The sequence below is a fragment of the Petaurus breviceps genome, unplaced genomic scaffold, assembly GCF_028583685.1.
Source record: "Petaurus breviceps papuanus isolate PSGF00001 unplaced genomic scaffold, PetGlider_PUasm1.0 90667, whole genome shotgun sequence".
Taxonomy (NCBI): Eukaryota; Metazoa; Chordata; class Mammalia; order Diprotodontia; family Petauridae; genus Petaurus; species Petaurus breviceps.
Genome location: NW_027187302.1, coordinates 285,585 through 312,410, shown reverse-complemented (window position 1 = coordinate 312,410; position 26,826 = coordinate 285,585). Strand labels below are relative to the sequence as shown.

The 26,826-nt window shown below is 35.1% G+C and overlaps 1 protein-coding gene across 1 annotated transcript in view; it reads left to right on the top strand.

The window, feature by feature from the left end:
* The window catches only part of ME1 (malic enzyme 1), a 286,728-nt gene that overhangs the window by 219,075 nt on the left and 40,827 nt on the right, over positions 1 to 26,826 (top strand). Inside the window, 3 exon segments of the mRNA XM_069065073.1 lie at positions 11,045 to 11,154; positions 24,528 to 24,625; positions 26,385 to 26,498. Of these exon segments, the coding sequence (XP_068921174.1) occupies positions 11,045 to 11,154; positions 24,528 to 24,625; positions 26,385 to 26,498 (322 nt within the window).

The window sequence follows — 26,826 nt, the reverse complement described above, 5'->3', positions numbered from 1 at the left end:
TATGGTTTGTAGAAAACATCAGTAAGTGAAGCTTCTTTGTGAACAGAGAGATAATGGCATCATAGGCTAACAATTGGAGGAGACCTCAGAAATCGTCTGATCTAACCTTTTCATTTTATAGATGAGGAAGCTGAGGTTGGAAAGATTGTGATTTGCCTAAGGTCACATAGAAAGTGGCAGTTTTGAATCCTGGTCCACTGACTCCCAAACCAGTATTCCTTTCCACTGAGCATGTTAGTTTAGTAAATAGGTAATTACTTAAAAAAAAAAACACATTTTAAAAACTGAAATACCAGCAGAATACCAATTTTATCTACATGAAGAGAGTCAAGATGAGCTATGTGTATCTTATTCTTTCTGTTTATTTGAAACCATTGGATTTTAACATTACTACAAAAATTATGAGGGTTTTTTTTTTCAGCTTTACAGCTTTATTCCAGTAAAGGCATATATAGTAAATGGTTCTACAGCCAGACAGCAAGCAGTTCACTGTATAACATTAATACAGAGCTCCATGTCAAAATGTACCATAACACATTAAAGATCACTAGGGAATATCTGGAAAAATACTTAAGAATGATGCAGTAATTCAGTGAGAAATTAAAACAGTTTTAAAAAATTCAAGAATTGTGATTTAAATTTCTAGTCTTTTCTAAGGAGCTAAAAATGTATAACTTGTTACTTATTTAACTATAAGTAATTTTTATGCTCTTTGTCAGCACAGATTGACTTCACCCTCAGCCTTTTAAAAAAGAATCCTTATAATTTATTTCTCAAATGTGCCCCAGTCCAGAAATTAGATGTTTTTAGTCATAGTGATCATTTCAGAATAATCATAGAATGACTTATCCAGATTTTTAAAAATATGTATTTCAGGAAGCCTTTAAGTTTTACTTCTATCAAAGCCCCAACAGCTTCTGGCCTTTTTTCCAACAAATCATATAGCTAGCTCTTGACAATTCATTTGAGTAAAGTCACTGTTAACAAAATCTCAGAACAGGGGTTCTTACCCTGAAATCTGTGAACTTTAAAAATATACATAACTATTTCACTATAGTTGATTTCTTTTGTAATTCCATGTATTTTCTTTTATGTGTTTAAAAACTTTATTCTGAAAAGAGGGTCCATAGGCATTAACCAGGCTGCCAGAGGGGTCCATGATGCAAGCAGAGTAAAGAACCCCTCCTCTAGAGCCAATTAAAATTTTCAGAAATGTAAATGAAATCACAAAACAATATGTTTTACTGGATTTAGTTGCTATTTAGTACTATTTTGGGATAAAAATACCCTATAAAAATTTCCTTTGCAAACATTCTACTTTAAATGTGCAATAAATTATTAGGTCCTAGACTTTTTTTTAAATAGTCAAGGTGAAAGCCATCAATACTCCAAGTTGGGATATTTCCATCTGTTCTTCATACAGTAAGAATTGTTAGAAAGTACAGCTGTATGTTGCCATAGGCCATGCTTTAATTTTCCAATTATGCTATTTGTGTATGTAAAAGGCTGGTTTCAAATATAACATGCACAAAATGATAATGACTATAAACATAAATAAGTCAAGATTTTTATTTTTCATAATGTTTGGTCATGTTAGGACTAAAAAAAAATAATTTTAAAAGTTCACTGTACAGAAATTTAAAAAAAAATTTTTTTTGCTTTTTGGAGGGCAGTTGGGGTTAAGTGAGTTCCCCAAAGTCACAAAGCTAATGTGTCAAACTCTGAGGCTAGATTTGAACTCAGGTCTTCCAGACTCCAGGACCAGTGCTCTATTCACTGCACCACCTAGCCACCCCAATAACTTATATTTTATAACAAAAAAGGTAGGGTTTTTTTTGTTTGTTTTGTTTTTAAAAGTTGGGGAAGAATGGATCAGATCTGTGATTTCTCAGTAAGGAAACTCCTAACAGTGTATCTGGGTATCAGTTTAGCAATGTGACATCTTAGAAAAAAAAGTTCCCTAGGCACTGATAAATTCTAGAACTAGCCCTGGGACACATAACCAGTATGTATGAGGCAAGATTTGAATGAAAATCCTTCTGTCCCAGAGGTAATCTTTCTGTTCTCAATGACATGTTATCTAAACAAAAACAATACTTTCAAATGCAGTATTTATCTCTTCTCCATCTAGATCACCGTTCAAGTTGCAACCATCATGACATGTTACTTAAACAGAAACAGCAGTTTCTAATGCAGTGCTTATCTCTTATTCCAGATAACCCTTAAGTTGCAATTGCATCCATCAGCTTTTCTGTAATGGATACCAGTGTTCAGACTCTAATTATGTAGACAGACTTTTGTGTTGAACTTAATCTTAGGACTGAGATAAACATTTAGAAACATTACAAATTCATTTTACAGTGTTAAGTTTAAAAGTTAGTGCCTTTAATATGTTTCTTTTTCCCTAGTAACAACTCTACTATGCTGAGAAAGTTGGGCATTTTGATTAAATTAATTTTGTGTTCAGTTCTTAGCCAAAATATTTCTAAAATATGTAAGTATATTTTATTGCCTGCATAATTAAACTATACTTAAAAGAAATAAGCTTTTGAGTTTTAGATAGAGGGGATTTTTGTATTATAGATGTAAGAGTAAAAGATTGATTTGAAACTTTATATCCTTTCTCTGCTACTTGATAACTGTTTGACCTTAGGCAGGCCTCTTTAGGCCTCAGTTTCCTCATGTGTAAGGTTGGTAGCATAAGCTAGATGGTTTCTGGGATCCCTCTCAGGTTTATATACTGTAAGACATTTCTGCCTAATTCCATCTACATCATGTCCCTAAATGGACGCTTCACTCACATTAAATCCACTGTGCTAGAAAAATTGTACTGATTTTTTCATTAGGATTTTCTTTTGCTCATTGTGAAGAAATCACTTTGAAAGACTCAATTGTACTTTGTTCAAATGTGGTTTTTTTTTAAATGTAGGTTATGAAAAAGCATGTCCCCTTATTGAATTCTGCTTTCCATTCTTTGCTGCTATCTTGTTCCATTTTCTGGATGACTTCATCTTATTTACTTCCATGGTTATGACTGTGAATTGTGTATTCTCTTCCATCACATCTTCTTCTAATTTTTCCAATCTTTAACTTTCCCTTCCCCTTCTTTGCGAAGAAGATTGCTAAAGAGGAGTTTAATAATATAAGATTAAAAGCCTGTGCTTTGCTCCACCTTGGGTCACAGGTTTTTAACCTTTCTTTCCTTTAAAACTCCTTCATATTCCACTTTTTAATATTCAAGTTTGTTTTGCTTATGAGTGCTCTCCCTTACTCTCCCTATCCCCATTCTGTATGATTTAAGGCATTTTTACACCAGCTCATATTATGTAAGTGTGTATATGTAAGTGAAATGTGTATATAGTTAAGAGGAAAATGAGTTGATAGGATTCCCACTCTCCTTAACCACTACAATATTCTCTGTTTGGAGATTCTTAATCTCATGTATTGATATGAGATAGGAAGTTCTCTTTTCTCCTCAATATATTCCCTTTTACTTCTAATTTTTCTTTTACTAAAACCATTAGTCAAGTACCCTCTCTGTCTTGTTTAACTTTCTTTGTGACCCTTGAACATATTAGGGTTTTGAGAGGACCTTTCTCCCCCATTTAGAATGTAAACAGTTCATCAAAACATATAGTCCTTTACATGTGATCAGATATATTTACTTTTCTCTGTTTATTGGAACTCCTGCATTTACATTTGAGTTTATACTCAACAGCCTTTTTCTCAGAAACTCTTGAAAGTTATCTTTCATTAAAGATCCGCTTTTTTCTCCCAAAAGATTATACTCAGTTTTGTCAAATAGGTTTATTCTTGGTTGGAAACCTTTATCTTTTGCCTTTGGGAGTGTTATACGGGGTGGCAAACTACAGCTTGGGGGTCAAATACAGCCCACTCTCTGTTTTTATACAACCCAACAAGCTAAGAATAGTTTTTACATTTTTGCTTTATTAAAAAAAAAATGTACCTAATATAAGTAAAGTAGTTTGCCAACCCCTAGAATCTCATATTACAGGTTCCTCTCTCCTTTATAGTGGTAGCTGCTAAATCCTGAGGAGTCGTGACTAGTAGTTCCATGATTCTTTGACCAGGAAGCTCTGGATTTGATATTCCCAGGGAATTTCATTCTTTTAGAAGTTAATTGGTGAATTCTTTTTATTTTTTTTTTCATTTTGCCCTCTGGTTCTGGGTAGCTTTTGTTTATGATTTCTTGAAATATGGTATCCAGGATTATTTTTTGGTCATGAACTTCAGGTGGCCCAATGATTCTTTGATTATCTCTCCTTGACCTGTTTTCATAATCTATTTTTTTTCATAATACTTTACATTTTAAATGCTTCAGTTTTTTCAGTGCTCTGATTTTGCTTTAACATTCCTTCTTGTCTTTTGGAGTCGAAGCTTTTGCGGTCAAAATTCCCAATTTTCAGGGAGTTCAATTCTTGGGTAAGATTTACCACCTTCTGTTATGAATTATTAATATTCCTTGTCATTTTCCTTCCTTGGATATCATTTCATTCAACTCTATATTTTGTACCTCTTGCTTTACTTTTTATTTGAAAATTCTTGTTATTATAGCCAGGACATCCTTTCCACCAAAGCTCTACTTGGACTTGTGAAGTTACTCTCTTTTTCTTGGTTGACGTTTTAGATTTCTTTCAAGTTCATAGTATTTTTTTCATTGTGTTCAGCAATCTTTTCTGTGTAGTCTTGTTTCCAAGGCTCAGTTTCTAAATTGGGGCTTTGTGCTTGGGTCTGTCTCCACTCCATCCTCTTTGCTTTGATGGCATGGGCAGACTCTGCTAGTGTCTGAGATGCAGTAGCTAAGAGTAGGCATTGTCTTTTGTATGAATTCGTGTTTTTTGTCTCAGTACCCTGGTTGCTTGATTCGGGTTTTGGCTCTGGTCCCTTCATTTTCTCCTTCTGCTTTACTGTCCCAGTCCAGGAGTTAACCCCATCCATTACTGAGCATTTGACATGCCCCAATAAGGCATTGTTTCTACTGGTAGCAGGCTTCCTGCTAGACCCCACAGTCTTTGCTTCCCACATGCTCCAATGGCCCTTCCTCCTACTGTGACTTTTGCTGTAGCTTTGACTGTGGGCTAGCAAGGTGCTAATCTGGCACTGCTGTTCCTTGAGAGATGCTCCTTGGGTACTCTGCTTCACTGACTGCCTGGGCAGCGATCTGGCCCTGTCTCCTGCTCTGAGTCTGCATTATTTCACATTTTGCTTTCAGCCTTCCCTAGATTGGCACTGTATAGAGTTTCTACAGGTTTCTGGACAGCTAGGTGGCACAGTAAATGGAACTCCTGGCCTGGAGTCAGGAAGACCTGAGTTTATGTATGGTCTCAGACGTTTACTGGCTGTATACAAATCACTTGATCTCTCTTTGCTTCAGTTTTCTCAACTGTAAAATGGGAACAATATAGGCACTTACTTCCTAGGGTTGTAGTGAAAAACAAATGAGATAATAACCACAAAGTGCCTGTTACATTTGTTGAAGTTACTATTGTTGTTCAGTCATTTCTGTTATGCCCTACTCTTGTGACCCCATTTGGGGTTTTCTTGGCAAAGACACTGGAGTGGTTTGCCATTTCCTATTCCAGCTCATTTTACAGATGAGAAAACTGAGGCAAACAGGGTTAAGTGAATTGCCCAGGGTCACACAGCTAGTAAGTGTCTGAGGTCAGATTTGAACTCAGGTCTTCCTGACTCCGGGCCTGGTGTGCTATACCCCTGCACCACTACAATTATATGGTAAACACTAAATAGATGTTAGCTATTTTTGATTTTCTTTTTAATTCTCACCTCTTACATTTTTACTGCTCTACGGGGTGTTTTGGGGGGATCCAGGCTTCTTAAGTTCTAACATGCCACTCTGTTCCCATAACTTGTCCCAATATATTTTCATCAGTGGTATTATATTGTTCAATAATTCAGTAGAGATAATTACTAAAAATTATTTTAGTATCAATTGGAAAATTCCAGAAATATATCCTAGCAGTGTTGTAAGCTATTTTCTAAATTAATAGATCACGTCTACACTAGCCAAAATATGGAATGTTATAAAAGATAAACATTCCATAGTGTTTGTTTAATTTTATTGTATAGAATTTGGCTACTGATACTATTTTTTAAAAAAGTTAAAGCATTTTTCAAGTGACCTGAATACCAGTATGAAAATATAGTACTTGGTTTTGGCTATCATGCATGGTGGTGGTGTCAACTGTTATTAAAATGTCATCGTTATATCGGTTCTATTTTGTCAGGTTTTTCGTTTAACTTTAGTCTGGTTTGCTCAGACTTATGAATTATAATGGATACCCTGTCAAAAGTATATTGGAGTCTGTAAGATTAATTGCTTATAAGGTGTTAAGAATTAAAGGGAGAATTCAAGTGAACAGTATTAAGAAAGGTGATAAAATTTAATAGAGGATATAAAACAAAAACAATTAAGGAAAGAATGAACTATTCCATTTCATATTAGACCTAAGGCTTAAGCTAAGTAGTTCAAATATCTTCTTAACCTTCATTAATTCCAAAATAAATGTTAACATTAAACAAATTTGCACTATTTTAATACTTCTTATTAACTCCCATTTTCTAAGGTTTGCTGGGATTTCTCAGATTATGAATTACAGATTTTTTAAAGTCTTAGGCGTAATTATGGCTTGCTAATATAAATAATTGACATAATCCTTATAAGTACATCTGCATTTTTAAAATTGTCACCAATGAATGGAGTGCCGGCCCTGGAGTAAGGAGGACCTGAGTTCAAATCCAGCCTCAGATACTTGACATGTACTAGCTGTGTGACCTTGGACAAATCACTTAACCCCAATTGCCCCTATGAAAAGCAAAAAAAAACAAACGGAAGGGAGCAATTTATTGAATACCTGATACACGCCAGACACTTTACTTAACTCTTTTTAAATTTGTTATTTCATTTAATCCTCCCAACAACCCTGATAGGTAGGTTCTGTTCTTAGCCCCATTTTACAGTTGAGGAAACTGAGGCAGGTAGTGGTTGAGTGATTTGCTTAAGGTTATACACCTAGTAAGTGGCTGAGGCCAAATGTGAACTCAGGTCTTTCTGACTCCAGGCCCAGCACCTCTTTCCATTGTGCTGCCTAGCTGCCTCTGCATAATTCTATTGGAGTTTATAATTACAGCTAGAAATTACTTTCTATTAATTTTAATGTTTCTACGAAATCATAATTTCTACAGTGACAAAAATTCACAATAATTAAACGTGTTTATAAATGTGAGTATATGTATGTTTGTGATGGAAATATACATATATACATGCTTGTGTATAGATGTATATGTGTATGTGCATGTGTGTTTATATGCATATATACATTTGTGTTTATGTGTATTTTTGTTTATCATGTCACCCATGTGTAAGACCAAGGTCTGCCCAAATGAAATATGTTCATTTTCGTCATAATTTCTGTCTTACTATTTTTTTTTTTGCTTTTTTTTGGAGGGGGGAAGGCAGGGCAATTGGGGTTAAGTGACTTGCCCAAGGTCCCACAGCTAGTAAGTGTTAACTGTCTGAGTCTGGATTTGGACTCAGGTCCTCCTGACTCCAGGGCCAGTACTCTATTCACTGTGCCACCTAGCCACCCCTTTGTGTGTCTTAGTATTAAAAATCCTTGTCCAGTTAGCAGTTAACTCATTGATCCATTGTCCGTACAATGGGGGTAGAAGAAACAGATATTGCTATAAGGAAGGCATAGAAAACAAAGTAGGATTATTCTTATATTTAAGGATGTGGGAAAGATTGCTTAAAGAAATGGTAAGCAAATTACTAAAGGCCAGATAGGAAACCCTTCAGTACCCCTAGCAATCACACAGTCTCCTAGGACAGCAAATAAGTGGCTATTTTTTCCAAAATATTTCTAAATCAAAAGTGTCTCCTGGGCAAGATACAGTCATCTAGTAGATTAGTCTCCTCTTATTTTATTTAGATAAAATGATCTGACTTTGGATGGGAAAAAATGGTTGTTGTATTGTATATACAATGTTGTAACAACATTGAAATTTCAATAATTTTTATCTTCAAATTGTTCTTTAGACTCCTAGCTCATTTTATGAAATCAGGTTTGACTATATCTTTTTCATTTAAGTTTTTTTTAATTATATTTATCATGTTCTCATTCATGTTCATATACTTTCTGAACTTGGCAGTGTTTAGATACATAAAAGGATTTTTGATCACTTTAGATGGATATTCCCTCCAGAAACACAAATCATGACTTACATATGCTGATAAATTTTTTAAAAGTCAAATAGAATGTGTGCTCAATTCTTTTTGGTTGCTATAAATTTGAATTCTAGATTCCCAGTGGAAGATTATTAGGTTCCCCATTTCTTGTGATCTTGACAGAACCAGTCATGCCTCATCTTTGGGGCCTGGATAGTCAATAGAGTGCAGGGCCTGGAATCAGGAAGACTTGAGTTCAGATTTGACCTCAAGACAGTTACTATCTGTGTGAACCTGGGCAAATCACTTAACTGCTATCTACCTCAGTTTCCTTAACTGTAAAGTGGAAATAGTAATAGCACCTGCCTCACAGGATTGTTGTGAGGATTAAATGAGATATTTGTAAAAAAAAAAAAAAAAAAAGTGATAATATTTGTTCCCTTCCTCTTCCCTTCCCTTCCATCTTGTATGATGTCCATGTCCTTCTGTAAGGTCACAATTAAGGGATCTTACACTGTGCTTGTCAACCTTCCTCATTTTCTCCTCATGTCACAAGGGTAGCAGTTAAGTTACTGAGTTAAATGAATGGTTTTCACTTACTCTTGCCTCATGATCAGCCCATATTATTTTTTGCTCATATATTTCATTGATGATATCTTTAAATCCCATTGTCCTTTATAATTCCTTGTTTGTAATGTGTTATAGCCTGTTAACATCTCCCCTCTTATATCTTTTTGTTGTCTCTTTTTTAATTCTTAAAAGATTGTGGCATTTTGTAACTTGCACCTGTACAACAACACTGGTAAAATACTGATAATAAGGAGATCAACCTTTCTTTAGGCTTTAGATAATAATACATTCTTCTCTTCTCCTCTGGTTCATTTCTGTGCTGGATTGTCCAAAATGTCCATACACACATGCATATACATATGTGTATATATACACACATATATATGAGATAATATTTGTATATATCTATATGTACATATATGGGGGGAGAGTAAGAGAGAGAGAGAGAGAGAGACTGATAAATGAGTTCTAGAGAGGTTAGCCATATAATTTCATGTCGTGGTCTAGAAAATAGGAATTCTTCATATACTTATTTTTTCCTGCATAGATAGTTAAACCAAAATTTTTTAGAATAATTAAAGATTTCATCCAGGAGGTTCTACCATGGAGCCAGCACAAAGTCTTTCACAAACAGAAGCATCTAGAGAATCTTAACATCTATAGGGAATCCCTCTTCAGTTTGAACACTGTGCTGTAATTCCTCTATGTCCATGTCAAACACTGTTGAAGAGCATATATCTCCATATTTTATACTGGTCCTGGGATTAATACTCAGAATTGTTGAACAAGGTTATCTCTATTATATAATTCTAGGAACTTTGTAAAATTTTGATATGTGAGAGCTACTTAAAAGTACAAGAACTTTTAATGAAGCATTTTATTCCACTAAACCTTTTTTAGAGTAAACAATGAATAAACAGTTTGGTGCTATATTTTTTATAGCAGAGCTATCAAACTTGTATCTGTTGGTCCAGTCAGATTAAAATGTAATTGGAAAATTTTTTACAAAATAAAAATACATAGATAATAGTTAATGTTAATTTGTGGTTTTCTAAGTTAATTTGCAGCCCACAAGCTTTGTTTCTGTTTGAGTTTGACACTACTGCTTTCCAGTATGTTGGAAATGTGGTCTGCTGTGGAGTATCACATTTTCCTCTCCATTAGATAATTTAAGGATTGAACCTTCAACTTTCCTGTAACGGCATTTCCTCTAGGATGGCCCTCTTTTACAATTAATCTAATCTACCCATTTTCCCCTTTTTTGTTTTTTCAACTCCTTACCTTTGTTATAAATACATTTGCAACTATGATGTGTGTACCTGTGTAACTGAAGAAAAAAGGCTGCATATATTGTTATTTGGGGTAACTACTCTTGTTGGTATTGCTTGACTTTATGTTACAAGGATGGGTTCATTTCAGCAGGGGGTGAGTAGAGTACAGTATATCTAGAAAAGAAATTTTAAAAGGCACTAATCAAATTTTTAAAAAGAGAGATTATTTATAAAACCTACTTATCTTTTGTCACATTTGCATTAAAAGTGATTTTGATTGGGGTGGCCAGGTAGCACAGTGAGTAAGAGCATCGGCCCCAGAGTTGGGATGACCTGGGATCAAATCCGGGCTCAGACACTTAAGCACCCACCCAGAAACACCTGGCTGTGTAACCTTGAGCCAAGTTACTTAAGCCCAATTGCTTAAGGGCGGCCAGGTGGTGCAGTGTGTAAGAACACCGGCCCCAGAGTTGGGATGACCTGGGATCGAATCCAGGCTCAGATACTTAGCACCACACCCAGAAATAACTGGCCGTGTAACCTTGAGCAGGTTACTTAACCCCAATTGCTTTTTTTTTAAAAAAAAAAAGTGATTTTGATACAGAACAAGCCCTTTCTCATAGTTTTTATAGCAATGAGAAACATGCTTTGATAGTTATCAATACCTCCTTGCTTATCTTATTTGCTAAGATCTTTTCCCTCCTTTTGTAATTTTTCTTTCTGTGAGAAACTTTGAAATCAACCCTTGAAGATTGTATCACCTCTAGCAGATATTTGTTCTGTATCTGTGCTAAGGTCTCTTTTCAGATTCTTTTTCATGTAGCGCACTGGGTCCTGGGGTACTGAATCAAATTTTGCTGTTCTACAATATTAATGACAAGTAATTTCTTAATTTAAAATGAAAATATTTTTTGTTTATTCTGCAGATTTATTTGGAAGGTTTATTTTAAGAGTTAGCATATCTTTTTAAATTACTTTTTTTTTTTTATCTCCATAGGTTTGGAATGAATTGTCTTATTCAGTTTGAGGACTTTGCCAATATGAATGCATTCCGTCTCTTAGAGAAGTACCGAAACAAATACTGTACGTTCAATGATGACATTCAAGGTAATAAAAATATTCTATCTCTGTTGTATTAAAGACAACAACACTGTGCTCCAATTAGCTTATATTCGTTTTCTGCATACTGGTGTAACCAAAAAATACTTTGTGACAAGATAATGACCCAACATCCCATAGTTTGGGAATGAATAATTAGATTTCTAGGATCATAGATTTCAGAGCTAGAATGAATGAAATTCTTTCTTTCTTTTTTTTTGGAGGGGGTAAGGCAATAGGGTTAAGTGACTTTCACAAGGTCACACAGCTAGTAAGTATGAAGTGTTTGAGGCCAGTTGAACTCAGGTTCTCCTGACTCCAGGGCTGGTGCTCTATTCACCTAGATGCCCCCCAAGAATAAACTTCAGAGGCCATCTAGTTCAACCCTAATACCATTTTTTTTCTATTATCTCTAGTGATTTAGACAAAGAAAAAGCATATAATCATAGAGTGTTTAGGACTAGAAAAGACTTTGAAGATCATCTAGTTCATCTCCTCATTTCACAGATAGAAAACTGAAACCCAGAGTCTTTGAATTTAGAATTTGGATTTTGAAAAAAATTCAGCATGTGAAAATCTGGCTTTAAAAATGTTTCAGAATAATATGCATTTTTCATTCCACCATCTTTGCAATTTCTACAGTAAGTCTTTCATGGCTATGTACCATATTTCCCTTCTTCTCCCAACCTGACTATCCACAGCTAACTTGCATGTTTTTTCTCTGTTCTAGAAGCAGGTACCCTCCTGGATATCTACCACTTCCTTCTGCCTCTTCTTAGCCTGTATCTGATCTACCCTTCCTAAAAACAGTATTCCCCCACTCTCACTTAGTTTCAACATAACAAACATTAGTGTGTGCAAGGTATTGTGATAATCAGTCAAGATACTGAGGCAGAAAAGAAATGGTCCCTTTCTTCAAGGAATTTACATTTCAGTTCTAGCATTTTAGGTTTCTCTCTAACTCCTTCTCTATTAGTTGTTGACAACAGTGTTCCTCAGACATGAAGTTCTACTATTCTTGGGACGGTTAGAATGCAGTGGGTGACAGAAACCACTAGAACCAAGAAATATTATTGATAGCACCTAGGAAAGCCAGAGACAAGAAAAACTTGCAGTAGAGAGATGTGTGAGTAAATAAGGAAGGCAAAGAGTACCTTAAATACTGGAAAATACTGTGTGGTTGCCAAGGAAGCCTTGGGGATTATGGTAAGATGATAGAGTTCTAGGATGCCTACACATCACTCTATTAAGGCCTAGAGATGCATCCTTCAAGTAGTCAATACAATGAGTCACCTCTAGACTCCTTTACCTAGGGGTCTGAAGGGAGACAGACCCTCTGAGTGCTCAAAGCAATCCTACTCTAACTGTGAGAATAGCCTCAGGATGTTCCAGGCAAGATCCAGCAGGGCAGCAGTGGCCCCAGACAAACTACAGAAGAAAGACACTTGGCAAATTCCAGTTGTCCTTGAAGCCTGTGTTGGGATCACAGCTCAGAAGTTACCCCTGAGGGGCAAGTAGGTACACAGTGAATAGAGCACTGGCCTTGGAATCAAGAGGATCTGAGTTCAAATCTGGCCTCAAACACTTAACACTTACTAGCTGTGTGACCTTGGGCAAGTCACTTAACCCCAATTGTCCTGCCTTCCCCCCTCCAAAAAGACAAAATAAAAAAGGTTGCCCCTGAGTCCAACACCAAGGAAGAAGGAGCCCAGGCAGAGAGCCTATTGTAGGGAGAGGCCCCAGAACCATATGACAAGGGGGAGCCCCCAAATAGAACCCTAGAGATCCTTGAAGGAGGAGCCTAGTTCTGGCCCACTATACTCAGAATCTGGCATGCCCACACAATTCAGTTACAGAGCTTGACCCAAGCGCAGCCCTCCCTCAACACCCCCCTCAGCAATCCAAAGGAAATTCTGACTACCATGAGGAAGTATCTTGGTTTAAGAAATATCCAGGAGGTAAACCCCAAAGAGGTAGTGACCCTACAATAAGTCCAGAAAGAACCTCAAGGAAAAAAATGCCCTGATGACAGAGAGCACATGCAAGGAGTCCCTGGAGGAAATAAAATAAGACATACAAAATGAAACAGCCAGGGAAGAAAGAATGATCAGAGGATATTGATACCTTAGGAAAATATCAGTCAAGAACTGACTGCCCAGAAAATTAAAGTGGGCAGTACAGAAAGTAATGACTCAGCAACACAGCAAGAAATATCAAAACAGCCCCTCCCTCCAAAAGAGAAAAAAAAATGAAGAATATAATATCAAAGCAACTTACTTGGGAAACAGGTCAAGGAGACATGATCTAAGAATTTTCTGACTCTCTAAAAGTTATGATCAGAAAAAAGTTGATACCATATTTCAGGAGATTTTAAATGAAATTGCCCAAAACTTTATTAGTACCAGAGAGAAAAATGAAAATAGAAGGAATCCACCAGTTTCCTCCAAAGTGAAACCCCTAAAATGAAAACTCCCAGGAATATTATGCCGAAATTTGGAATTTTCACATCAAAGAAAAAGTACTGCAACCAGTCCAAAAGAACGTGTTCAAATTCCAAGCAAAAAATGGATTGTGTAAGATTTAGCAGATGCTACAGGAAGAAAAGGAAAGCATGCCATATTCAGAAGGGCAAGACATAGATGTTTACTTTCAAGGATAATCTCATCCAGAAAAACTAAGTATAATCCTACAGGGGAAAAAATGGATCTTTAATGGAATAGAGGACTTCCAAGCATGTCTGATGAAAAAGAACACATAAGCAGATATTAGTAAAGGGAAATGCAAACACCAGGAGAAATATAGAAAAGTATACATATTTGCATGAAAGGGAATAGGTGGCATGTATCAAAAATTAAAAACTACTTATAACAATTGAAAATGAAATAATGGAAATTACTAGAAATTCTTTGCCCAATTATATGCTAGCAAAAGGATAACTTAGAGAAAATAGATAAATACTTTAAAAACCTAAAATACCCAAATTAACAAAATAAGAAATAGGCTAACTAGTGAAGAAATGAACAAGCCATAAAATAATCCCCCAAAAAAACAAGTTCTAAGACCAGATGGATTCACAAGTGATTTCTGTAAAATGTTCAAAAGCAGTAAATTCATGTAATATGTAAACTGTTTGCAATAATAAGGAAGTCAGGCACCCTTCCAGTCCTTTGTTATTGTTGTTGTCGTTGTTGTTCAGTTGTGTCTGACTCTTAGTGACCCCATTTGGGGTTTTCTTGGCAAAGATTACCAGAGTGGTTTTCCATTTCCTTCTCCAGTTCATTTTACAGATGAGGAAACTGAGTCAAATAGGGGTAAGTGACTTACCCAGAGTCACAGAGATAGTAAGTGTCTGAGACTAGATTTGAACCCAGGAAGATGAGTGTTCCTGACTGGCAGGCCAGACACTCTATCTGCTATGCCACCTAGCTGCCAGTCCTTTCCTAGGATATAAATATAATTATGATACCTAAACCAGGGAGGAACAAAACAGACAAAGAAAACTACAGACCAAAAATCCCTAATGAATATTGATGCAAAATTTTAAAATAAAATATTAGCAAGTAGGGTATAACAGTACATTTTAAAGATTGTATGCTATGATCCATTTAGTTTATACTGGAAATGCAGGGTTGGTTTCACATAAGAAAAATTACAAATATCATAAACAATGAAAGAAAAGGAAATTGAGAGAAAAAGATGGGTAAAAAGAAAGCAGAACATAATGTAATGGTATATATTTAGAGAATTAAAGAGAGCCAACTAAATAATTAATTGAAAAAATAATTTCAGCAAAATTACAAGATAAAATCTAAAGCCACACAAATCATTAGGATCCTTATATATAACTAAGAAAAACCAGCTAGAAGAGCTAGAAAAGAAATTCCATTCAAAATAAATACATAGTTTTGAAACTTTCTATTTAAGCTTCAAGTCTTTGACCTCCCCCATTCCTTATTTCTTGAACCATATATCTCACAATAGTTTTTTGCAGTCTTCCCTTTTTCCTATCTTTACGTTGAAATCAAGTCTCAAAATATACACTAATTTAATTTGAAGGATTTGTACAGGTTCTTCATATGATTTCTCCACCTCCTTATTCTCTATAACATGTTGGCATAAACTAAAACTATTTTCATGGTAACTGTTTGGCAGATGCTTGTCATGAGCACTGTAATATTACATGACCAAATATCCCATGTAATAGTTGCTTGTTGTTTTTGGTTACACCATAAAATGAATTCTACTAATTCTCTTAAATTTGTCTTTCCAAAGTAAATATCTGAATGAGGAAAAAAAAGCTGGAGTCAGAATATAGATTGAAACATAGTATTTTTCACTTTATTTTTTCATGTTTTTTTTTTCCTTTTGGTCTGTTTCACAGTATGACTAATAGAGAAATGCTTTGCATGATTGCACACATATAACATATCAAATTACCATCTCAGGGAGTGGGGAAAAATGAGAGAGGGAAGGAAAAATTTAGAACTCAAAATTTTTTTAAATTAGTGTTAAAAATTATATTCATACATAATTTGGAAAAATTAAAATATTATTTAAAAAAAATATCTGTCTGAGCTATCCTTTAGTTTATCTGCATCTTCCTTTTATCTTCTGCTATATTCTCTGCAAGAACGTCATTGTACAAGGACTTCATGTTTAGAATACCAACCGCTAAGTTAATGCTTGTATATATTTTTAAAACCATAATTCTTAGTACACCTTACCCCCTTTTCTGCCCCTTTGCCAGAATCAAAAGGGAGCTGTACAAGATTGGATGTCATTTGTAGTTTCCTTTGTTTCATAGGTTGCCATGGTCAAAAGATTCATCACTTGAGTCATCAAGTATAATAACCCTCTCCATACTCAACTAAATTCTGTCCTCAGGGAACAAAAAAAAATTCTGCTTCTGAGACTGTTCTCAAAATATTTCCAGTATTATACAACCTGCCATAACTTATGCTTTTTTGTCATAGTTTTGAGTACCCAGGATCCCCTCTGTGCCATGATGAAGCATAAGAAAAGGAGTTAGTGTGGGAGAAAAATCATAGAATCTTAGAGTTGAAACAGACCTTAGAGGTCATCCAATTCATCCTTCCATTCAATATAACTTTAAATTTTTAAATAAATTTTATTGATATCTGTATTTTTGTAAAGCTTGGTCACCCCACCCCAACCCCTAGATCTGTCTCCTATAAGCATATTTTTTTTAAAGAGGAAGAGAATAAAGTTCAGCAAAACTGATCAATATATCCCAAAATATCTAACATTACATACATTGTTCCACTCCTGTGAACCACTTCCCCATCTCTTCAAAGGATCCATACTTATTTATAATTGCACAATATAATTTTAGATCATTCTGTGGCTGTTGTTCTTTCCATTTACCTTATTGTTGTCATTTTAAGTTGATTTTGTGGCGCTACTTCATTTTATTTCTTAAATTTTTTATTTAATTTTTTCAATTAATGAAATTCTATTTTCTTTGTTTTTACAAAGTTATTATTGTATAAATTATTTTCCTTACTCAACTCACTTCATTTTGCCTTATTTCATATAAGTCTTGCCACATTCTCTGAAACTGTGACCTTGATTATTTCTTATAGTACAGTAGGATTTGTTCAGCCATTCCCCAATTAATAGGCACCCGTCTTCATTTCCAGTATTTTGCTACCACAAAAAGAACTGCTATAAATATTTTTGTATGTATGGTTTATTTCCTTTTTCCTGTGATCTTTGTAGGATTGTATCAGCAATGCCATATTCACAATGCCTATAGAGATTACAAATATGCTGATATAATTATCCATCACAAAATACGCCAGGTTTGCCATTTGGGGAATTAAACTAGAAAATTTATTAAGATACCAAAAGACTGAGTCCCAAAACCAGAAAGTGAAAGCCATCAGAGTAGTTATGACATTGGCACAGGTAGATAAAGTAGAAAGCACCCACATTTTCAAGCCTTTAAAACAGAACAGGCTACCTCAGGCAAAGGTCCTCCTCTCCCCACTCACAGCAACCACCCAGCGCCCTGGAAGCGGGCTCCCAGCAGCTCTGGCCCCTGACAGTCCTCAGCAGGAGTCCTTAGCAGAAAGTCCTGCTCCCAGCAGCTCCGGCCGCTGGCAGTGCTCAGCAGGGGTCCTAACTCAAAAAAAAAAAAAAAGGCAACCGCCACCAACTGCCAACTGCCAACTGCAGGATCGTTAGCTCGGCTTTTCACTTTCTCTTGCTCTGCTACGTCAGCACGTCCATGGGGCATGGGAGATCTTTAAATCCCATAACCCTTACAAGGATATAGATCTAGTAGTGGCACTGCTGTGTCAAATGATATGAGCAGTTTAGTAACTTTGAGGGCATAATTTCAAGTTGCTTTTCCAAATAGTTGATTCAATTCACAGCTCCCTTCATACATAAATGTACCTGTTTTTTTTCTACAGCCTCTCCCTTCTAGAATTTGTCATTTTCCCTTTTTTGGTCAACTCTCAGATCTTATGCAACTTGTAGGGTAGAAACAAAGTTGCTTCTAATTTCTCTATTAGTGGTTTGGAGCATTTTTTCATATGCTACAAATAGACTGATAAGTTCTTCTGAAAACTACCTCTTCATATCCTTTAGCTGTTTTATCACTTGAGGAATGGCTTTTATTTTTATAAATTTGAATTTATAGATCTTTTAAATGAAACCTTTATCAGAGAAATTTGATAGTTATTTTTCCCTATTACTTATTTCCCTTCTGATTCTTGCTGGATTCATTTTGTTGGTACAGAAATTTGATCATCTCTAACCTTTGTTTGCACATGCACTCTTCAGTCTGGAGATCTGAAAGCTACTTTCTTCCTCACTCTAATTTGTTCATCATGTTACCCTTTATGTCTTAAGTAATAGAACCTTTTGGAGTTATCTTGGCATACATTGTGAAACGTTAGTCTATACCTAGTTTCTGCAAGATTGCTTTATAGTTTTCTCAGAAATTTTTGTGGAAAATTGAATTCTTTGCCTAATGTTTTGTATATTTGGTATTATCAAACACAAGGCTACCATTCAACTTAGTTTAAAAGAACTTAATAGGAGAGAGGTACCTTGACTCATTATTTGTGACAATGAAATTACTAGTTGGATAACTAAGTGGTGCAGTGGATAAAGTACCAGACTTGGAGTCAGGCAGATCTGAGTTCAAATTTGGTCTCAGACACTTACTAGCTGTGTGAGCCTAGACAAGTCACTTACCTCCCATTTGCCTCAGTTCTTCATCTGTAAAATGAGTACACACTGGAGAAGAAAATGGCAAACCACTGCCAGGAAAACCCCATGGAATCGTCAGTGAGGTCATGAAGAGTCAGACCTGACTGAAAGACTTGAACAATAACAAAATCACTAATTTATTGAAATATTTGCTGCATTTTAATTATGCAGATGTGTCCTAAAAACTTTTTTAAATCAAAGATAGAATTTATCCTTATGCACATTCCTCTCTTAATGGGTTATCCACTGACTGTCTTAGTTAAGGTCTTAGTAAAGGCCTGGCTTATAGCACCCTTACCTTCTATCCTCCCCACTTCCTCCAAAATGTCTTTTCTTATTTGAATACTCTTGATGGTTAAAGAACTCATATACAAATATACATCATCTCACATCCCAGTCCCCAGAATACTTGGAAAACTCCATGAAGAGGGCAATAGGACCCAGATCAGAACTCAGTCTCATTGACTAGCTGACATACTCAGAGATTCCCAGTTCTATGAGCTATCTTTTATCACTCTTCATCCTTTCTAAAACTTCATTCTTGAGGTAAATTCACTAACGCCTATATTCTTCCACAAACTGCCAGAGATAAACAATTGAATATACCTTCAGGCTTCTTGCTGTGACCTAATCTCTTTGCTTCCACATACCCTTATCACTTTAATCACAGTCTCATTATAGACTCTCTCCACTCTTTAACTCATCATTGATTTTCTAATTTCATGTTGATTAGTTCTCAACACATGGTCATAAGTCTACCTACTGATCACCATGATTAGGAGAATGTCTTGGAAGGTAATTAACACTTAAGAGTAATTGTATTGTATTCCCCCCTCTTCCCCAATCAAGTGAAGAGCCATTTCCCCTTCAGAGACAATCAGTGAATAGAAGAAGTAGCAGTTCTGAAGGTATGACTCACTAAAAAATGAGTCCTTTTTGTTATAGTGTCTCATAATTTCATGTACTTTTTGTTTGGGGGTGGGATAATCCACCAGGGCATAATTCACAAAGAACACTATAATCTCTCTGTGTTAATGAGAAACAGTAAAATAGCCCTGTATAAAACTTAGTCTTAGTCCAGATCATAGCTCAGTGATCTAGGAATTCTTTTACTTTAAGAGTAACCTACCAACTGCAATATAAAAGACAACAACAGAAGCTACTAGGTTTTATTTCAGGCAGAAGCCATAAAGAGATGAAACCATGTAATTATCTTCAAAGGAGTGAAACTACTCTGTGATCAGTTAAAGTTTTAACCTGCCAAAATAATATAAGTATAAATGGCGACATGCCCGGTGAGCCAGGGTTGTGGGTTTTTTTTTTTAGAACTTTAGTAAAGAAAACAATGAGTTTTCATCCCAGATTAATTTCATGTTAATTTGGTCCAATTTCAAGAAATCAGACAAAGATTTTCATAGGCTGAATACCCATCAAAAAAAAAATACTTAAAATCGGTCTACAACTGCTCCTATTTCTATTCTAAAAGCTCTCAAGCCTAGCAACATTTTATTCTGGATATATATCATACTCAAATAAATGGCTCTTTGATCTCTTTCATATGGAAATTCCCTGCAGTAATTCAGATTGTAATCTATATGTAATTATCAATACCCTCTTTTTTTTTCTTTTTTTTTACTTTTTGGAAGGGGGAGGGTAGGGTAGTTTTGGTCAAGTGACTTGCCCAAGGACACATGGCTAGTTTTTGTGTGTGTGTGTTAAGTGTCTGAGGTCACATTTGAACTCGGGTCCTCCTGACTCCAGGGCCAGGTGCTCTATTCAATGTGCCACTTCGCTGCCCCTATCAGTACCTTTTAATTCTTGTCCATGTGTCCCCTTAATTTCACCACAGGGAGTCAGCCTGTTATGAAGGGCCTTCCCTACTCTCTCCTGATACCATGAGAGTATTAATGGATCACCCTAGCTCTCCTTCATTCTCACATAATTAATTTACTTTCTGTTTTGATCGTGTCTTCTCAGTGACATCTTTGAAGCTGGTTCTTGTTCATGGTGGCTTACTTTTTATGTGTTGCAGCCAGCTCACACCTAACATGTGCTTCTCCATTACTCTTTGAGTGATGACACCTTTTATTAATTCTTTGGAGAACTCCATGAGTTTTCCATAAATATCATCCATACAACAATACTGGTATAATATTGGTATTAAAATACAGGCCTCTGATTCTGGGAGAAGTTTTGAATCATTAAAGAGTCATTTGTAGTTTTTCAAAGACAATCCATTCCATTCTTCTCTTCCCGTTTAATTCTAGACGCAACTTATCATCCATTTGTACAGTTAGTACAATCTTCTGATTGATAAGTTCTATGACTTTGCCCATCCAACTGCATGTCACAAGCCGGTCAATAAACATTCTTCATTTACTTGGTTTTTCTTGTGTATATGCTTAGGTTGAACTCTTGAATGATTTCAGATATCTTACAGGCTCTGGGTCTTTCTTTTACCAGAATAATGGTATCCACCAACATATTGGTAGATGGCTGCATCATAATGCATGCCATCTTCACACGAGAATTGATGAGGTCTTAAATGTTATGGTTGTATGAGTAGAGAAAATGGAACAGATTTGAGAGGATTTCAATATCATACAATTTCTCCTGCCCCTAAAAGAAAAAAAAAGTCAAATAGGATATTCCTGTGCTACTCTGGTAAGGATGAATCAGTGGCTGCTTGGCTAACCAGAATGCTAGAAGCAGGGTTGGGGAGGACTGCTCAATTGGTCCCCTCCTTCCAGATTCACCTCTCACCTTTCTCCTGACAGCCCAGTTAGATTCTCTTCTCCCTTGTCTCCTATTATCCTACTACATTATATTAGAGAGTAAAGATTATTTTCATTGGTTCCATTTCTCTCCTTGTTTTAACAACCCCTGGCCTGAGTCTCTTCAACCTAACTACAGTGAAATTATTGTACTGTTCTCTTCTGAGAAAAGCTATCCAAAGTCTCATGGCTGTTTTTGCTACTCATGTATCCAAGGCAGGGTTGCAAAAGGGAGCAGCTGCCTCTAAAATCCTTAGGATGAGAAGTAGGATATGATATAATAAAAGTAATCTCACTCATAGGATGGGGATAAGTGAACATTTCAAGTGAAGAATGATTTCAACTGTTGTGCAGTCAGGGTCAGGACCTGTATGTATTTGGAGAGGGAAGAAAGTGTGATTAGACTTTAGATGGCACCAAGAAAAGCTGGCAACATTGATAATCATAAAAGGGGAAGAGGGAAAAAAAAACATGAGCTCTAAAATAATGCTAATTATAATTAGCCACATTAACTTCTTACTTAATTACTACCACTATATGTAAGCATATTATTGCTGTAATATAGTAAAGTTTATATGTATCATTAAATGTGTCAAATTGACCATTTTCTTAAACTCTTATTATTGTGTGCTCAGTTGTCAAAGTTTGTGTAGCATGCATGCGGAAGGAACACTGTTAACAATGATAATCCATAGTTGAACAGCATTTTACAAATTCAGTTCTCTCTAAGATCATTAACGACCTTCTTATTCTAAATCCCATAGGTTTTTTTTTTAATATTCCCATATTCTTAGTCCTCTTCATGTCATTTACCCTAGACTATGCCATCCTTCTTGAGGACCTCTCCTTTGTGTGCTTCTATGAAACTTCTCTCCTTCTAATCCTATAACTTCATTTATCACCTGAGATAAATTCCCAAGTCTGTAGCTCCACTCCCAAACTGTTCATAGAGCTCCAGGCTCTTATTTCAGACAGCATTCTTGTCCGAATAGCCAGTGTACTTCATAGTAAACATGCCTAAAAATGAAATCATCTTTTCCTTTAATGTACCTTCCCCATCTTCCCTATTTCTCTTAATATACAACTATCCATAGGACACCCAGGCTTTTAACCTTGGGGTCTTCTATTTTTACTTCTTTTTCACTCTCCTCATCCAGTCATTTGTCAAATTCTGATTGTTTCTGCTTCCACAATAGCTCTCCAATCTGACTCTTTTTCTCCATTCCCATTACAACATGGTAGTTCAGGCCCTCATCCCTTTTTTTAGTAGTTATAAGAGCCTTCTACAAACTTTTATGCCTCCAGTCTATCCCCTTTCCTGTGCATCTAACACAGTTGTCTGAGGTCATACCACATCACTATGATTGCACCATTCCTGTATAAAAAAAAAAATTAGTGATTTTCCATTGAGTACCAAATAAAGTATAAATTTCTGATCCTTGCATTCAAAACTCTCCACGATTTGTCTCCTGCCTGTTCAGCCTGATCTCATGCTATCCTCCTGCCTTCCTAGATTATTCTTTCTCCCTCTTTAATCCTTAAATAGAGATTTTTATTGTACTTCTATCCTCAATATCTAACATAGTACCTAGCTTGTAACAGATACTTAACAAATGCTAGTTAATTGATTAATTTATTCATCTTGGTCACTCTAGGTTCTGTATATTTGACTACTTTATTTCTTGTGCCCAGAATTAATTCTTCCTTTTTGTTGATGTCTTTATCTCCCTTAAGACCAGATTCCTACGTGATCCCTTCTGTGAAACTTTCTCTGACTTCTCAGGTTAAAGTGTTCTGTCCTCAAGTTTCTCATAGCATATTTCCTGAACTACTTTACATTTATCTTACTAATTTTCCCTCATTATTTGTATTTTCATTCTTCTCCTACATAAATTGTAAGCTCCTTCAAGGCAGGAATACCTTTATGTTAGAATTATATGTATTTTTTTAATGCCTAAATATTAGGCGAGTTGAATTAAATTAAATTGAATATTTACATTATATTACAAAATAAAAGGGTGTAAGGAACCTTTTTTTTGGCAACACCAGCCATAAACACACACACCAATAAAAATAAGTCATCGCTGAAAATTTCTTCTTAGACCTTACACTAGTACAAATATTCTTACTACCTACTCCATAGTCAACACAGATGAATATATTAAATAGCCATGAACTCAGACCATTGTTAACTTCCTGTTTTCTAAACATCCTAGTGTCGAGAACAAACCACAGACAAAGCTAAGCCTTCTAATCTTTGACATACAACGAATGTTGGTGCGACAGGCAAAAATAGGATAGGTGGGAAGCATCTGACTCTACTAGATACTTACTTAAAAATGACAATGATACCAGGAACCTCACATGAAAAAACTTTTTTAAGTGAAAATGGAAAGCCATCAATATCACATGCTCCACACGCAGACACATGTGCTCCTTCAAGTTTCTTCTCTTCTTTTCAAGCAAACCATAATATTAATGCAACCCTCTACCTTAGAATAACATTCATGAAACTTCTAACACTGGGATAGAAAGCATCACAACTACGGGTGGCAGACAATGTATTGACACTGGATTAAAGCCATTCAAATGTATACCTCAAGTTACAGTAACTAGGCTGTGTGATGTGTTGTGTTGTGTTGATTCAGGTATAACCTTGAAGTCTCCCTAAAACAGGGGTTCTTAACCTTCTTTGTGTCACGACCCTGTTGGTAGTCCAAGGAAGCCTATAGATCCCTTCTCCAAATGTTTTTAAAAGTACAAAATAAGATACTTAAGATTGCAGAAGAAACCAATTATATTGAAATGTAATTATAAAAAAAATTTTAAACAAGTTCAGAGATCCCAGGTTAAAAACCTGTACCCTACAGAAATGAGGGATAGGGAAGTCATTATCAACTACACTGTATACAGGGAATCTTTTTCCAGCCCTCAGACATTCTATTCTATATATTATATTGTGTATCTACTTTAAAAGATTATTTTATTTTTTCAGATTATTTGAAAGTAATTTTAGGGGCAGCTAGGTGACTCAGTGAATGGAGCAACAACCCTGGAGTCAGGAGGACCTGAGTTCAAATACAGCCTCAGACACTTAACACTTACTGTCTGTGTGACCTTGGGCAAGCCAGTTGCCCTGCCTTCTCCCTTCCAAAAAAACAAAAAAAGAAAAGAAATAAAGAAAAGTAATTTTAGACCACCATTTGAAAATATTGATTGAGAAAGGTTGAAACCCAGAAACTTTGTAGGCCACTCCCAGTTCTAGGCCTCTCTGATATTTTTATTCTAAATAACAAAGAATGTCAGCTTAGTAACTGGCTAATTACTGTTTGAATATTATTCAAAGAAGTTAATTACCTATTGCAGGAACAGCATCTGTTGCAGTTGCAGGTCTCCTTGCAGCTCTGCGCATTACTCAGAACAGCCTGTCTGATCACACAATTCTATTCCAAGGAGCTGGAGAGGTACTTGAACATATTTTATATAGTTTTATTTATGAATAATATGTCTGACGTATTTTGACAGATTTATTGTAAGTTTTGCTATATCTTTCCTGAAGGTAAGTGACATACCTCCTTATTTTCATAAGAAAAATATCATTGCTCCATTTAAATTTCGTTCATACCTTGATGAAAAAAAAGTTTCTACTCCTTAAATATGTATGAAGGGCTTTATGCAACATGTAATTAAAATACTAAATGATCCAATAAGCAGTTTTCTCAAAATAATTTTAAACTTCTAAAGAAAAAGAGGAGCTTAGAGTTTCCCAGTATATTCTTAATGTTCATATGCAAAAACGTCCCAAATTATTGGCAGGGACTGGCCATTAAGTCAAAGTTATTCACTGTTTTGTTATCTTTTTTATGTATTTTAATCATCTAAGAAAGGAAAAACTAGATTCCGGTAATAGCAAGCCATCCCCAGACACAGAATTAAAATGTTAACTGAATTTGAACTTCTTGTAGGCAAATTGCCCAGATATGTTTAGAATGATAAAATATAAAACCAGAATGGGAATGGAGAAATGCTTTGTGGTTTGATTTTTTTTTAAGCTTGTAATTCCAAGTCTAATGTCATTTTGAGTGAAAAAATGGATTGTTTAATAGAAAAGTGAATGTGTTATATGTGTATTTAAAACTATGTTTTTGCCTCTTTGTGTACCTTTTTAAGGAGACTATCACTTCTTTAAAAATAAACATTTCTTATGTTTTTATGGATGCTTAAAGTTAGAATTTTAATGGAAAACATTAGTAACTGATATACAGAATGCAAAAACTAAGATACACATTGGTTTACTTTACGGAAGTCATCAATTTATTGCACATTAATTTTGAAGCACAAGAAAAGTCAAAGCTGAAATGACTGTTTGCTGAGGTTTAAGTTCTTTACCACATCTTGAATAAATACTTATATATTAGCATTTCAGTTTGGTAATTCTATTCTGTGAGTTTCAAAAGGGCTCTGGTGAATGGAAAAGGTCAATTTGGGATAGTCAGAAACCACCAAAGAGTGGTTCATGATTGAAAGATTTTAAAAATAGTGCTATTCTTTAATTTTGAGATTTTTTTAAAAATTTCACAGGTTTTATGAAATTTCATAGAATTTACTAAATACAAAAGGTTGGTTCTTGTTTTATGGAAAATCACATCCTAAACTTATCTAAATTAAGGAAGCAGACAGATAAGCATAAACTTTTAAGAACACAGAACTTTTATCAATGAGTTTCTCTCATTCCTACCCAATTTTGTTGGTTTGCAGTAAAGTGACCATAACCCACTTCTGTTTTTGCCTATTTCAAGGAGTTGAACCTTAATATGTTTAAGCCTTGTAATTTCATGATCCTGTGTATTGTGTAAGATTTTTATTTGCTTTAGCTGAATATTTTCTTTAAATCCAATATTAATTGATTGTCAGAAACACTAAGCTCAGTAAAAGTAATGATTCACTCTTATATTTTGTTTTGTAGGGCTAAAACACTGTTAGTAAACATAATATTAATTGTATAAAGAGGAAGACCAAATACTGCTCTTTTTAGATTATTCAGTGTGGAAAAATTACTTTTCCCCCTACATGAGTAGAAGCAAAAAGATACTTGAATCTTTTTCTGTGCATTATTGTCAAGACAGAATAATATTAATTATAACTTTCAATAAAATTCTATAAGATAAAGGCTCTAAAAATCTTTTGTTTTTATAACCTCAGTTTATTATAACTCTTCCTTAGGCTGCCCTGGGAATTGCAAACCTTATTATTATGGCCATGGAAAAAGAAGGGCTATCCAAGGAGAAAGCCATTAAAAGGATATGGTTGGTTGACTCAAAAGGATTAATAGTTAAGGTAAGTCTTTGTTTCTATTAACCATAATAAATATTTATTAACTAAGTTGACTGGTCTTTTAAAAAAGGAGAAAAAAATCCATTTTTTCTCTGCAGTTATACAAAACATATTTCCGTGCTAGTTATATTATGAAAGAGAATACAAGCCAAAAAAAAGAAAAATAAAATTTTAAAAAGTATTCTTCAATCTGCATTCAGACTCTATCAGTTTTTTCTCTGGAGATGGATAGTATTTTTCATCATGAATCCTTTGTAATTGTCTTGAATCATTGTATTGCCGAGAATAAGTAAGTCATTCACAGTTGATCATCATACAATATTGCTGTTAG